The sequence below is a fragment of the Tetrao urogallus genome, assembly GCF_951394365.1.
Source record: "Tetrao urogallus genome assembly, chromosome: 22".
In the NCBI taxonomy this organism is placed as follows: Eukaryota; Metazoa; Chordata; class Aves; order Galliformes; family Phasianidae; genus Tetrao; species Tetrao urogallus.
In genome coordinates this window covers 1929139-1945580 of record NC_136835.1, presented here as the reverse complement: position 1 = coordinate 1945580, position 16442 = coordinate 1929139, and the positions used below count along the sequence as shown (strand labels likewise).

General features: G+C 44.3%; 1 protein-coding gene across 1 annotated transcript in view; it reads right to left on the bottom strand.

Annotated features, from left to right (window-relative positions):
- CADM1 (cell adhesion molecule 1) overlaps positions 1 to 16442 on the bottom strand; it is a gene marked incomplete at both ends in the record, with an annotated part of 156472 nt that overhangs the window by 43637 nt on the left and 96393 nt on the right. Inside the window, 3 exons of the mRNA XM_079545727.1 lie at positions 1904 to 2041; positions 4831 to 4983; positions 6273 to 6419. Of these exons, the coding sequence (XP_079401853.1) occupies positions 1904 to 2041; positions 4831 to 4983; positions 6273 to 6419 (438 nt within the window). The remainder of the gene's footprint in view (positions 1 to 1903; positions 2042 to 4830; positions 4984 to 6272; positions 6420 to 16442) is intronic.

Below are 16442 nucleotides of genomic sequence, written 5' to 3'. Positions count from 1 at the left end.
CAATCAATGGAGTTACAAATCCCCTCCCACTTTGGAATCAACAATTAGCTAGAAAGGTGATTAAACAGATTAACTTAATTAAAAGTCATATTGATAGGCTGAAATATTTCAGCTGTACTCCAGAGAGAGTAACCATGAGAGTAACCGCAGGATTTACCACCTGAAAGGTGATGTGATACACAACACAGAACCAAGAAAGGAAAGAAGAGACAGGAGAGAGGATTTTTCCATGCCCTCTGCAATCACTTGCTGACAGTGTTCATAGAATCATAGAATCACAGAATCACCAAGGTTGGAAAAGACCTTCAAGATCATCCAGTCCAACTGTTCACCTATTCCCAATAGCTCCCACTAAACCACGTCCCTCAACGCAACATCCAGCCTTTCCTTCAACACCCCCAGGGTTGGTGACTCCACCACCTCCCTTGGCAGTCCATTCCAGTGCCTGACCACCCTTTCTGAAAAGTAATACTTCCTCATGTCCAGCCTGAATCTCCCCTGCTGTAGCTTGAAACCATTCCCTCTGGTCCTATCACTAATGACACGAGAGAAGAGGCCGACCCCCAGCTCACTACAACCTCCCTTCAGGAAGTTATAGAGAGCAATGAGGTCTCCCCTGAGCCTCCTCTACTATTCCTCCACTGTGCCTCCAAATACTCTTATCTGTGGCTTTTTATTTAAGAACCCAGATTGCACGGTCAGAATGTTAGGAGTAACTTGCAACAGAGGTCTTTCAAAAACAAAAATATTTCAGGAGAAATACATTTGAGTAAAACATGAGGAGAGCTGCAGAAAGTGACATCCCTTTATGCCTGGAGGAAAGGCTTCAATCTATTCTCAACCCAGTATTTCAGTTTCCTGACTTCTGTTTAAAAAACATCCAAAGACTCCACAGGGTGAACTGGTATTTCAAGAAGCTACTACTCAGCCCAGCAGTCTTCAAAGCTGAAGCAAAGCTGGGATTCAATTGCCAACGCAAGAAAACTCAATCAAGAAGCTGGACAGGTCAAGCATGAAGGGTCAAAAACTATTGCACTGCTGCCTGCCAGAATGGGAAAGAAAACCAAGAAAGAGATCATCTGAAGATCTGTGTAACGTTTAGATGACAACAGGTGCTGGAAATCAGTGGGGCACCACTTCAAGCAGCAGCAGGTTTGCATTCCACCTTTATCAGCATACGCTCAGCATGTGTCATACTCAGATGCTTGTAGGTGTTGTACTTAAATAGAGGATTTTATCTTGCCCTTGTAGGGGGGTTGCATTTAAAGTAATGAGTCTGGACTTCTGTAGAGAGCCCTTCACTGTCTCAGCACAAAGGTGTTGTCAACCAAGCTCACATCTACATGCAGACTTAAAACTAACAGCATGACACATGCAATCAGTGTCAGCAACTCGACTGTGCTAATACCAGGAGCAACCAGGCTGAGGGGAGTAGAAGAAACACTTCTTGTATGAATATGCAACTGAACACAGGAAAAATACTCCATAAACAAAAGAGCGAGATATGAAGATGAACTGAAAGTCAAAGCACAGCTCAAAGCACAGACGATCTTACTCATACCTAAAACAGGGCAGAAAAATACAAACAGGCAGAGAAATAAATTCTCCGCGCAGCTTTAGGGCTCCTTGAGGTCACCTGCAGTTACAGAAAGGCTCCAGATCCCTATACTTAAGTCTGGCAGGTAGGCAGAGGACAACACGAAGTTCAGCCCTTCTGTGTTAAAGGATAATTTATGTCTGCCCACATACTCCTTTGTTCCTGAGCTGGCGTTTAAAACAGCTTGCTTTCTTCTTTCTTTTTTTTTAAGGAGACAACAGAGAGCAAGCAGACAATGTTACATAAATCATTTCAGCATGTGAAAAGGAAAGAAAGAAAAAAAGGCGATTGGGAGGATGCACATACCAGTCAGCTCCTTGTTTCCTTTGAACCATCTGATGGTGGTTGCTGGTCTGCTGGCCATGGCAGTGCAGTTCAGCTCAATCTCTTCTCCCTCAACAGCGATTTCTTTCTGGATATCAATGACCAAATTGCGTGGTGGGACTAAAACGAGAGAGAAATAAAACAAAAACCAAAATCACAACACATGCTTGATGAAAAGGCAAGTAAGACGTTTTCTGATCGCTAACACAAGACAAGAAAGACTTCTGAAAAACCCATAAAGCCTACTGGAGCAAACTAGCCACCAGCATTTACTTGATCTTTCAATCGATCAAGTCCTTTGATAGATGGTTTTGCAGTAATCAGAGTAAGCGCCTTCACTCTCCACCTAATAATCAGAGTGGTTTCGCAAATTATCACTTATCAAATCCTTATCTTTCAGTTCTGCCTCCTACCAAGGCACCGCTCTGCAGAAGAGCCTGAATCTTCCACGGCACTCAGTTGTGTATGCTGCTATTTAAAAATACAGTTTGACTTCACGCACATTTCTCGACTTGTGCTGACAAGGAGAGGAAACACCAAAGCTGACATTTGGAAGCGCATTACTTACCGCAGTTCTAACCTCGGAAGGCAATTTTTCTCTCCTGCTGTTCAGTTTCAAGTCTCAGCCTTAAGGAGTGGAAGCAGGCCAGCGACCATCAAGCTCATTGAAAATGCTCAAAAGGCAACGAGCACAGGAGCACGTGGGACTGCAGTCACCAAACTAAACCCAAAAGCACCCCAGGAAGAGGAGACAGTCAACTGTGCAGCCAGTGACCAACTCTTGCACCGCACGGCAGCCTCCTTAGGATGGTAATTGCCCATCCTCCCCACTTTCCTCTACAGATCAAGAGTCTTGCATGAAACATAAGGCAGTAATATTCAGAAACAGGCCAGAGCTTCAGCCTGCAGCCTAACACAGAGTCGTGACAAACAAGCTTAACAGTGATGACACAGAAGCAAGGAGTCTCTCCCCATGGAAGCACCAGTAGCTGGAGAGTGAGAAAAAATGAACATCAAGAGTTCACGTGGCGTGGAGTTGCGCTCACAGGGAAAAAAAATGAGAACTTCCAAAGGAAACTCAACTTTGCTCTGATCGATGTGATTAAGCAACTGTATAGTTCAAATGTGACTAACGCGTTTTTCAGCTAATGAAGAACAAATATGTATAAATATCATCCAGATGATCAAATGGACTAATTAGTCACTTGTGGCTTTTCTGTAAGAAGAACAGAACAGACTACATATTGGAGATTTTCACATGTTCCAATTAAGCATGAATAAATCTGCATATAGTCTTACTGAAGGCATTAAAGTTGCGGGGAAGAGGAGGGAAGAACATTACTGAAGGAAAGGAAAGCGTGAAGCTCTCTTCTAACACTGACTACAAAGAAGGATGCCTCAAAACTTTGCTCTGCTCACCAAAGAGAGTATCATTAGAAGCAGATCAGCAAAACTACTCTTCGACAGGACTTAAAATATATAGGAGACTGAGTAATGACTAAGAGATCTTTGGTGGAGAATGAATCCCCAGGAGAACTGACGATGTACTGACATGGATAACTACTCCCCAGCCCCGTCCCATTTTTTCTCCTAATCGGGGAGTCAATAATATGGAAGAAAAGACAGACATGTTATCCTTGGCTTTGCACATCCTGTCTCGTAGTACAAATGTTAGCTAAGATAAACACTTCCCTCCTCAGCCTTCTAATAATAAACATCTATCTTTATTGCCTGCCCTGTGAACTATGGCTTTGCCTGAGCACGTGATGAAGGCTCACAGGAAAGGCTCACTGCTTTATGAATGCCAGGGAGAGGCAGGCACACACTGGTCATACTGAACATCTAAAAAAGAACTGAAGCAAAAGACCTACAAAAGAAAATAAATCAGACTTCTCCTTGAATTCTAAAGCCTAACGTGTGTTAAAAGGAAAACCACCAAAACCCAACTGCATTACATCTCCCACTTGGGAGACATGCAGTCCCAGCTTATAGATGAATCAAGTAAATAGCATTATTTCAAGTTAAGTAGGGAAATTAAATACAACACAGTATTTTTGTTTAGGTGTGATTACTGAGAAAAGCTGGAATAGAGCTCCTCATCCACATGGAAACTGGAAACTATTAGAAGTTAAAAGCTGTTGATAAACGTAACAGCTGTAGTAGAACCGCTTATAAACATTATTTAAGCAACATATAGAAATGTAAGAACCAAATCTCATTAAATAAAAGGAGAAAGATTTAAACTAATCAGCAAGTGAGATCTCACATCATATCATCCTCCGTGATTCAGGTTCTCCTATTAATAGAATCTTAAAAGCCGCAGCTAATCTGCAGAACGCGCGCTAATAGCGTGAGCTGCTATTATTGGTAACCACAGCCTTACAGCTGCACATCCACCACAGCCATGCAAAGCATCAAGAGAAGGCAAGGCAAAAGCTCAGCATGACCCGCTGTGAACGTATTTTGGCTGGTGGGAATGGGAGGGATGAGACAGAATTAAGTTCAACTCTTCAAACAGCAGTTCCTAAAGCAGTGAGCAACTTGAGGATGGGGAGCAAAAGACCTTGTTTTCCATTAAGTGTGAAAAAAAATTGCTGCAATTAATAGGAAACTATCGCTTCCCATTAGCTGGCTTTCCATTTCGCTGGATAAGTCAACAGAGAAACATGCAAAACTTATGCATCTTCATATAGTAGGAGGTTCCTGAGCTATGCTGTTGGTAATAATTGCTCTTAAGGAACATCACGGATAGGCAAAGATGCTGTCTGTCTTCATTATAATATCATCCTTCACATCCCCGAGTTAGGGAAGAAAATATTGAGTGTACGATCAGATCAGTCTGACCACTGAAAGCACAAAATTCATCAGCAATTAGAGAGGTTCGCCACGAGCACCCGTAGGGTCCTTACCAAGCACTGTGATGGTGGTGTAAATTTCCTGCGGGGGATCTGTGTAGAGCTGGCAGAAGTACCGTCCTTCATCAGAAATAGAGACGTTTGTCAGCGACACTCGGAGCTCGCTGTTGGAGAAATTCACCAGCTGAAACCTGCTGTCCTTCAGTGCTGTGGAGCAAAAGGATCGTCAGCGGCGACAGATGCAGAAGTCCCTCTTCCCAACACAAAGTCAAAAGTCTGCAGAGATCTGAGCAGCATCTAAAGCAGCTCCTGCCTGTAGCTGGAATCCTGCTCTTGAGTTACAGCTGGGATCTATCGAATGCTTCTGTTCTCAAATCGTTACCAAGAATCAACAGAAGTAAATCAGCCAGGCACAGCATCAAGGCTTAGTTGCAGAGGTGCCAATGGAGTAAGGCTGGGTGCTAGGAAAAACTTATTCTCCAAAAGAGTGGTTGGGCACTGGGATGGGCTGCACAGGGAGGTGGGGGGGTTGTCACCATCCCTGGGTGGGTTCTAGAACCATGGGGATGTGGCACTGGGGAATGTGGTGGGAATGGTGGGATGGGGATGTGAGAGATCTTTTCCAACCTCAATGATTCTATGGCTCAGACAGCTTAATGATGCAGAGGTAAACTGCTTATTGTGAAAATCCACTCCTATATGTCTGCATTTCAGACTGCGTGCAGCGAGTAAACCAGGGGCAGCATGAAAAATAAAAGAAGCAGGGAAAGGATAATTTAACATTTGTTTCCATGACCAGTAGTGGCTGTTTAGAAATCTGGAAACTGAATGTTTCAGATCTTACCAGCAAACACAGAGGCCACAAATCTTAGCACAAGTGAAACAAGCCAGGCTCCACAGCCTGCCTGTAGACAGGGCACAAGGTGTTTCAGGAGAGAACGTGCTCTGCCAGACGTTCCTATAACACCCACTACAATGTCCCAGTGTCTCTGGTCCCCGTTGTGACACTACAGACCATCTCAAACATCTCATTCCAGCTATGATGAGGTGGTATGGTCATGAGAGGAAACAAAGCCAGGTTTGCTCAGCAGACCCCATGGTGATGGGAGATTTTGCTTTGGCTATAATGAGGCAGAGATCGTCATGAAAATTTCAGCTTTGCCACCAAACAGATTACCTCTGAGAACATTACACTGTCTCTGCTTTGCCCTGTTCAATTTGTTTGTGTCAGCTAAATATTTGGCACTCAATTGCAATTCACCCTGAATTACTACAATCAATTCCTATTGCAAAGAAATGGTCTGACTTTTAAAGGGGTCCATCAAGGTTTCCATTAAGGAGAAAGATTATGATTGCCTGTCTGATCTGCCCTCTAAAGAATTGACTAAACTTTAAGTGTCCAACATAAAATTAGAAGATCTCAGCATATCCTTTATCCTAACTGCGAACAAAGTGCAGGAAAAGTTGTTACCAAATAATAAAAAAATGGAACTTACGTCTGAAATCTCTGAAATAAATCGTCTGTCTGTTGGGATTGAGGAGCTGAATCACGGAGTCGTCGCTGTTTTTGACTCGACAGCTGATGGTGGCAACGTCCCCCTCCACTACCGTCACATCTTCTGTTACCAGGTTCTGGCCATCACCTTAGAAAGGAAAGGAAGAGGAAATATGAAAATCATAAGTGACGTCTGAAAGTTTCATTTGGAATACTCAAGATGGCAACACCAGGAAATTTGAGGATGGATTTCCTCCTCTTGACCATCCTGGAAACAATTGAATTAAAGAGGAGTAATTGGAAGAGAGGTCCATGATGGGAATAGTGGAAAAATGACTGCTGTACAGCTAATTGCTTGCCAAATGACCACCGTACGACCTCATTACAGAGATCTCTTGGAAAGAGTCCAGCGGAGGGCCACAAGGATGGTGAAGGGCCTGGAGCATCTCTCCTATGAAGAAAGGCTGAGTGAACTGGGTCTGTTCAGCCTTGAGAAAAGAAGGCTGAGAGGGCACCTGATCCAGGTCTGTAAATATCTAAGGTGTGGGGGGCAGAATGGCAAGGCTGGACTCTTTTCAGTGGTGAGTGGAGACAGGACAAGGGGAAACGGCTGGAAACTGCAGCATAGGAAGTTCCTCACAAATGTGCACAAGAACTTCTGTACAGTGAGGTGAGGAGCACTGGAACAGGCTGCACAGGGAGGTGGTGGAGTCTCCTTCTCTGGAGATGTTCAAGACCTGCCTGGATGCCGACCTGTGCGACCTGCTGTAGGGAACCTGCTTTGGCAGGGGGTTGGACTCGATGATCTCTGGAGGTCCCTTCCAACCCCTACAATTCTGTGATTACAGAGCAAACAAGTCACTTCATTCCCTCTATTTTACATAATGACCAAAAACGATGAGCAGGGAAAAATCTCCCTGGACTTATCCACCTCTCCATGCCTTATTCCTCATACCAGTCCAAGGAGCAGATGTTCCATGCCATATGCATGGGAACAGCAGAAATTTCCTTCCTCCCTTAAAAAGATGAATATTGTTAAATTACCTTGAAAGAAAAATCTGCTTTCAGAAGCATCTGTCCTTTGACTTCAGCAGATATGCTTTTGTGAACTGGTTTTCGCTTACTACATCTCATCAGTGGGTGCTATTAATGTCCAGAGGTGGGAAAGACGAACTCGATGCAATTATGCCGTGGGAGTCTTGTAATCATTTACAGGTCACCACCTCCAAGCTCTCTCTCTAATGAATTGAATCATTGCATCAGATGCACATGGAGAAATCTGGTTTGCGTTATAAAGAATGCAGAGGACCTTGATTTGAAAAAAAAAAAAAAAAGAAGCATTTTGCATTTCATGTTTTCCACACCTTCTACATCAGGTTACAGCAAAGCAGAGCTCTGCTGGAGAGGTGAAGAGGAACCAAAGCCCCTCCTGTGGGCAGCTCACAGCTTGTCTGCCTCCTGCATGGACATGGGGAGAACCGCAGTGCAGCTTCACTTGTAGGTGGCCCAAGGAAGGGGAAGAAACTTTGAGACTCAAAACACCCAGAGATGGTTGTTATGCTCTGGTTTGTCTTTTTTCTTGCCTTTTCTCCACCTTTTTTTAGTGAGTTGCTACTGTACTGACCATGGTCAAACCTCTTGGGTCATCCAACCACACAAATGTGCTACCAACAGTCCCACTACGATTTTCTTCAATGCTTCCAACCACGGCAGCACAAATGTTTGTCACATACAGCCTACCTAAGCAAAGCTAGGGGATGCAATAGCATCACTCACTTAGGAACTTATAGCACCGCGATACAAGACTTTACACACAGCCAACTGGGTCTGATGCTGATCACAGACAGCTGTGGGTAGCACACCAACAACCAGAAGTGATCCTCAGCCCCCACCTGCCCACAGCCAGGCTCCAGCAGAGGCTGCGCTGCAAGATTCCAGCAGCAGTGCAAGCCAAAATCAGGGCAACCTAATGGAGATGTGGTGTCCCTGTTCACTGCAGGGGAGTCGCACTTGATGGCCTTCAGAGGTCCCTTCTAACTCTAAGGATTCTATGATCCTATGATTCCATTCTATTCACCACTAACTGCTCCCAGGGAATGATTTTATCAAACCCGTTCAAAACAAGGTTCTTGCACAAGGATCAGCTTGATATGTTCTCATAAATGCAATATTCGCTACAAATCATTAACAAAGCTATTAAGACTTGATTTCCATCTAAGCAATTACTGCGAGCATATTTTTTTACATTTACTTTAAAAGACTCAATCCTATTTTCAATTCATTAAACTGTTCCTTGCGTTTACTGAGTTTTACATCAGCTTGGAAGCCTATTTGAATTAATAAAAATTACAGTAGAAGTAATTTAGAAATAAATTATTTGAAGTTTAAGCCACTGAAGCTTTTCATGCTGGAATGCTGCTACGTTAAGCCTGCTGACTGATTGCTTTGGAAGTCCAGCATCGAGGTCCGGGCCGGCGTCAGGATCTGACTCAAGGAATATTTGCACACCCGCAGGCTTTGGGGTTAATGAGAGGCACAGGGCACACGAGGACAACACCCCACAGTCTGATACAGCCATCAGCTCAACCGTAGTTGATTTCTGTGTATTTATTCTGAACCAGAGGGCATCCCATCCGGCTGTTGTTTGCACAGATTCCTTTGCTCTGCTGACCTAAATTTGTTTGCTTAACTAACAGCACAAGGCAGTACGAGTTAAAGCTTTTGGTTATCTGCATTCACATCTGCTCCCAGTTACCAAGAACAGCATCAATTACAAACTTCAAATTAAATAAACATGCAGTGTGAAGCGAGAACTCTCTAGACCCATTTTCACTTAAACATTTCGGGAAGTTATTTGCTAATATTTACCAGCGCTATGCAAGCATTCCGGGGAGTATTACTTTCACCAAAATACAGACATTTAAAGCACCACAACGTCTTTTAATGGCATATTTGGATAGAGAGGGGGAGAATCATAGCATGGCTCAGGTTGGAGAGGAGCTCAAAGCCCACCCAGTGCCACCCCAGCCGTGGGTAGGGCTGCCCCCCACCAGCTCAGGCTGCCCAGGGCCCCATCCCACCTGGCCTGGAGTGCCTGCAGGGATGGGGCACCCACAGCTTCTCAACATCTACAACTTGTCAGTTTTTGAACTGTACAGACATCAAATGGAATCACAGAAAGAGAGTAAAAAAAAAAAAAAAAGAAAAGAAAGAAAGAAAAAAAAAGGAAGGCTACTATTGATAAAGAACTCTCCTCAGTGCTCTGTAACATAAGGGACAGACTCAAAGATCAGACTTCGTATTTCAAACCTGGGTAGGATTGAGTAAATCTTAACTTTGCCCACATAATTCACTTCCCTTTGGGCTCTGTTTATAAAGCTACGAAGAGAATCGAGCCTCTGTTTCCAGCAAAGTGTTTGAATCCCTTAGCATGCACACAAGGAGATCGAGCCTAGCATGAAAAAAGTGGAAGTGAAAAAACTGCAGCCATTTTCTGAAGTCATTAAGGCCATAGAAAAAGAGAACAAAAAATTGCAAATGAAAATCAGTGTTTTTAAGCCCTACCCACACTCAGCAGGCAATCTTTTTGCCTGTGCACACACATAACCTGTGCTCACAGGTAGGCAGTTCTTCAAAACATGCTTTCCTGGACTGAGCTTCTCATCGCTGCCTACACAAACTGGATGACTTACACTTGACGTAAGATGCAAGAATATTGTTGAGCTGAAGTGTAACACATTGCTTTTGAGAGAGGAAAACAGGAACGTGAGATGAGCCAGCTTGTGAGATGGGCTTCAGGGGGAACTGCTGTATGTGGAACTGCCCCATCCCTGCAGGCATTCAAGGCCAGGCTGGATGTGGCTCTGGGCAGCATGGGCTGCTGGTTGGTGACCGGCACACAGCAGAGGGTTGGAACTGGATTAGCACTGTGCTCCTTTTCAACCCAGGCCATTCTATGATATACATGCATCATACATGTATAAAATTAATGAGCACATGGAATAACCAAAACAGATACAATGTAAGGGAAAGCAAAAAAATGCTCTGTGTGTCTCCTTTACTGTATCAAGCAATTCTTTGGCTGTGCAATGTAGAAAACCTACGGGAAGGAAGGACAAGGTGGAGGGAAGTAATGCACTCAGGGAAAGATTTTGGCTAGAAGCTAAACAATTTTTACACTTGTATTTCTGGATTGGACCACTGCAGTATTTGTTTCTAAGGCTGCAAAGAAAGAAGACTTTGAACAGCAAATTGCGTTAGAACAAGTTTCTCTTAGGTGGGCACAGTGCAGGGACCTTGGCTCATATGCAGTGGTCACATTGAAAATTAATTCTTTTTTCCACTTGCAGCACATCAGGATGGAGTGAAGAATCAGGGGGAGGAGATGAAAGATGAGAAATACGTGCTTGTGAACATGCCTCTTCAATTCCCAACACAACACCAGCCACAGGTACTCATCATGGCTGATAGCACTGCTGATTCCATACACAGAAAACAGAAACGCTTTTCAAAAAAGAGTAATTTTCATGAAACCTCAACTATGTAAACTCACAGAATTCCTCTTAATAAATTGAGTCAAGGGAAAAAAAAACAACCAACCAACCAGAAACCTACATTGAAATATACGGAGTATTTGTTTGTGTCTTGGAGGAAAAACATGACATGATGATCAATTCACAGAATTAATGTAATTTTGATGTCAAAACTTACCAATTTCAGCTATCTAAGAAGAACGAAACGATTAAACAACCAACTAAGGGTTGAGAGAAGCATTGTAGAAGGGTTATAAACACCTTGCAATCTTCCTACATCAGAGGCTTTGTTTCCTTGTCACTGCTATTCCACCGAGCAGCTCCTGTGCTCTTCCCACCCATCACAAAGATCAGCATCCCCACAAAGCATCACAATCTGCTTCTTCAGAAAGACCACAGAAACCGAACAGGCATTCTGCAGCCATCAGATGCTATGGAGCAGCAAGGAGGAGGAAAACAAATCACCATCGGCTTGGCGATTTGGCTTTAAGGAGATGGGACAGAAATGACGACAGCGTGCTGAAAGCAAGTTGCTGGAGCTCAGTGCATCTGGCCCTGCAGGCTGTTCTAACACAGAGCATCGTCACAGTCGAACTTTCGAGAAGAATGGACAATCCACACTAATTGTGTCGGCAACAAAAGGCAATTGCTTCCCACAGAGTTAATTTCATGACATCTTTTCATGCACAAGAGAATGGTAGCAATTTTAGATCGGGCTGTCTACAAAATTGTACGTGCACGTAAGAGCATGAGACACAGCTTATGGCACGTAGGGAAAATGTGCTCAAGGAACGAGTCCTAAGTCAGTGCTTTTGCACTGCTTTGCTCACGGAGGTGATGTGCACTAAGATGCACCATTCTGCCTCCATGAGCAGCACAACTCCGGACTCAGACACTGACTGCACCAGCTTCAAGGGCACCTGTTAGTATTGACAGGCTGAGGGAGTGTAATTGCACTATTATTAGTCTCTTCGCATCTCCCAGTCCATTTTGTCTGCCAAAGAGAGATGCTGAAAGCCTTGCAAGTTAAAAGCTGCGAGTGACACAGCAGCAGGGCTGAGTGCTGGTGTGCAGCAGGCATCACCTTAGAGCACGCATCCATGGCACTAAGCTGGAGCATGCGACCTTGGCCAGAGACACCACGTTGGAGCACGTGTCCATTGCCAACAGAGACACTAAGTTGGAGCACGTGTCCATTGGCCAACAGAGACACTACATTGGAGCACGTGTCCACAGCCATCAGACTCCACAGTGGAGCATGTTTATGGCCACCAGACACAGCACTGGAGCACATGTCCATGACGACCAGACACCACGTTGGAGCACGTGTCCACAGCCATCAGACTCCGCACTGGAGCACTCATCCACGGCCACTACAGACACCACTTCAGAGCACGCTCAGCACCCACGGCCATCCCAAGCACCACGAAGGAGCATGTGTCTGCATCCACCACCATCACACAGAGCGGGGAGGTGGGAGATGGGCACAAGAGGTGCCCAGAGCTCACACTTATACCCTAGGAGAGCCCCCAGTGAGTGGAACACATTTTGCTCAAGGTACAGCTGTGAACAGATGACGACAATAACACTGAACAATACCACATTGTGAAAATTACTCATATTTCTGCTGAAGAAGCCAAGGGGTTTTGGCCTATAATGTGAAAAGAGCAATTTCTTAGCATAAAATTGGGCTTCTCAGCCCCACCAGCCCGCTGTGAGGGTCTGCTCACTTCAGCTGGCTGCCAGTTACTGATACCTTTCCGCCCTGAAGTCTTCCTTTTGTGCCCAGGTAAAAATAATAATGGAAACCCTCCAAAGCCACAGAATCTGAAGCTGCACATGGATGTTTAGGAACAATTATTCTTTCAATTTCATTCTCAACCTTGAAGAAAAAATTTATTTTCAACCAAGATTTACATCTAACATTTTGAAATAGCAACTTTCTTTTCTAATAAGATCTAATTACCACTTTCGTGACCTTCAGTCAAGTATCTCTGAGATTTTCCTGCATTCAAGTAGCTCTTACTGTCTCTTCAAAACCTCCTCTATGGCGAGCAACTGTCTTAGCATGGCCAAAATGCAACTGTACCTCCTATGGGAAAGAGCTCTTAAAAAAAAAAAAAAAGTACTGCTGGCAAACAAACAGAACTCTAGAAAATCTCATTTTCAAGTTTGTTTTGCTGTCATCTCCAATAAGCTGATGTGAAGTTGTGCTCTGTGTAAAATCCCCACGTACTGTGAGTGACAGCTACTTCAGAGCACAGCATCCACTGCAGCCTCAGAACCCAACGGAGCAGACGGCGCTCAAAGGAAACGGAGGAAATGGGATATAAGCATCTCCACTTCTGTGTCTGAAGTTCTGACTGCAGCAAATTGATATGGTAATGCTCACGTTGCATTCGTGTTTGCTTTCAAATTTTCATGCGTGTTATTCTTCCTCGACCAAAAAAAAAAAAAAAAAAAGAAGCATGAATTAAAAAGGGTGGCTTTGATGAGGGGCGCTGATTTCCACGTCCATTCTGTCGCTGTGAGTTTTGGTAGCACCTGATGTGTTCACTGTGGAAGAGCACAAGCTAAAAAAGTTCTTCTGCGGTGGAAAAAAGGAGGTGGGGGATTAATATTCACAGAAACTATTCCCCAACTTCCAGTATCTGTAATAACACAGCTACTGCCTGTCACTAATGAAGCACATCAATTAAGGAATTACTTGGCATTAAGTACAATGCTTCTGTTTTTCCAGCTAGAGAACAATTCTTCGGTAAGGTTCATCATTTCTCAGAAGGTGAACTGAAAAAGATAGGGAGACCAGATGAAAGCTACTAACTTATGAAAAGAGCCAGGGTCAGCCCTAAATGCAGCAATGGTGGGAGACGCCTTCTCTTCACCCACCTTCCATTGCGTTCCATTCACTCTGCTTGGTTTTCTAAGGGCTGCTTTGGTATTAGGAAGAATTTCTTCTCAGAAAGAGTGGTTGGGCATCAGCACAGGCTGCCCAGGGAGGTGGGGAGGTCATCATCCCTGGAGGTGTTCAAGGAAAGGGAAGGAGGAATACATAGGGCTACGGTCAGTGGGCAGTGATGGTGGACGGTTGGACTGGACGATCCCAGAGCTCTTCTCCAACCTTTATGATTCTATGACGCCCTTCTCTGATAGGCTCCATCACCCGATCTGCACACATTAATTTTGGATGACCAATAATCCAACTGGACTACTGCAAGCCACGCCACCACTGGGCCTGGCCACCACAAGTCTTCCCATTCTCTTATTCACTGCGAATTTCAGCGAGTTTCTCTGACATTTTCTGCAGGGACAAAAACACTTCCACCATTCAGCAAGCTATTTAATTTTCTTGTCATACGCTTTACTCAACCTCTGTAATTGCAGGAACCTATTTCCCTCTCTTCTCGATACATATTTTAACAAGTGTACACACGTGTGAATGCTTTCAGCACCTTTCATCGCTGATTCACCCAGCGAGGCACAGCACCCCTCTGCCCAGCTCTCACTGAGCCGCAGCCAACATTCCTCCACTGAAGTGCTTTCCTGGCTTCAGAGAGAATAAGCAAGATGGTGCTAAAAAAATTGCTTATTATGGAGAGCGTGTTTGTGTTAAGAATTACACACTTCAGGAAAATATACTGCGAATTTGAGTAAGTTGTGCAGAGCTATTAAATTTCTGGAGGAAAGGAAAAAAAAAAAAATACGCTATAGCCACCTTCAGTGCTTTTCTTGTTTAAAGAGTAAGAATAAAAGATGACAATAGTTCCAAACTGACACCGAGGGTTATATTTACTTTAAACATTTGTGAATTTCTGCATGATGAAATTGCATCGGGGAATTCTTTCTGCTGGCGTGCAACTGGAATGGTATAAAGATAGAAAACTGATTTGAAATACTGCTAAAGCAACATAGCTGGCTAAGTATTGTTAGTCCAAAGGCGAGCGGTCCCTTTGCTGAATCACTCTCCATCTGAATTATTAAATTTCTCAGCATTCTTTACTCCCAAAGCTGCTGGAAGAGCCCTGTTTCTGACTGGCTGCCCCAGCCCCAGGAGTTTTGGGAGCCCTGTTTGCAAAGGGAGCGTGGAGCACACTGTGCTGCTGCAGCACGGAGCCATGGGATGGATCCAGGAGTGGGGCAGCAAACACAAGGGCCAGCCCAGCACCACCCCTGCAAAATACCTGCTTTGAGGTTAACACGTGGAGAGCATCAGTCTTTCATTCTGCACCACTTGCTAGGAACAACCAAGCAGTCCATAGCTCATGCAAACGATTGGGATCTTATATACTGCATTTGGGAATAAAACCCCTTTACCTATAATGAAAACCTACACACGTTTGGCTGAAGCATCTCTCAGCCCAAAGCATTTCCTGACTTGACCACGTCCATCACCGCCCCGCCAGCCTCCCCTCTCACTGCCTCCCATTACCAGCAACCACACCAGCTCAGATTTATCATCTGTCACCTGTGTTGGGATTAGATGTCATGCTTGTCTTTCTATTACTCAGATATTGATAGATAAAATTCCACGGCCATACACTGCCTGTCCCCTCAAAGGTTACCATCAGAGGATGCTCAGAATCAATACAGATCTTATCTGCCACTGCCTTCGGTGGGGCTCTGCAAACAAGGCTCACGGGAACGCAGCACACAGGAATCCGTCATGGCTCTCAGGATTAATGCAGCTTGTTGCAACACAGCCCGTTGTTCCACAGATCTGTTTCTTCTCATTCCACGTTTCTAACCAAATCAAGTCTCATAAGAGAACATAATTTACAGCAATCACCAGAAATTCTGCCTTTCTGAATATGACCACGCAGAGCAAGAACCCTACCAGTCACTCTCACCACAATGATGGCTAAAAGCACAATTTATATGTTTTGCTGCCACGGCTAAGTTGGAAAGCTGCTAGCTGTATTTTTCCTCTTTCAGAACTCATTTCTTACCTCATCTGGCAGCTCACGTATATAAATGGTGTTGATACTGCAGCCTTTTCTTTATCTATATTTACAGGTAGGGATGCTTTGCCCTGTTTAACTAACACACCACAAGAGCAGCTTTCAGGAACAGGCCAATCTTTTCCTTCTATTCTGGAAATAGACAGTACACTGCAAAACAATAAAAGGTCACTTATTAAACCATTGCTTTGCACTGCTAAGGTCAGGGGTTTATCACAGCACTGCAGAGCCGAAGGACATCTGTGCAGCAGCAGTCCTCAGCTGCAGCACATCACACACAGAGCCTCCAACCTCAGCCATCCTACAGCTCTACGATTTACAGGATGTTGCTGCAAGTTACTTGTGATGGAGCAGCTTCGTCCAGTTTAGGGTCACAAAAATACTTAGGAAAAAATACAATAAAAGATGCAAAAAAAACATGAAGCTTCCTTCCAGGGGAAAAAAGTAAACCACTGTGGACAGAATGGGAGCAGAGAGAGGAGCTCAGAGCAGAAAGCAAGCCAAGATGCTGCAGAGAATTGACTTCCTATTTTAGGTTAGCATTTCTTGCACATGAGTATTATGAGGAAGGAAGCACTCTCGGGGAGCCTTACCAATAACTCAGGATGGAGAAACACAGGTCTGGTCTGCAAGCAGCTGTGGTTTGGCTTTAGAGGCTGAAGGACTGTTGAGCACTGAGCC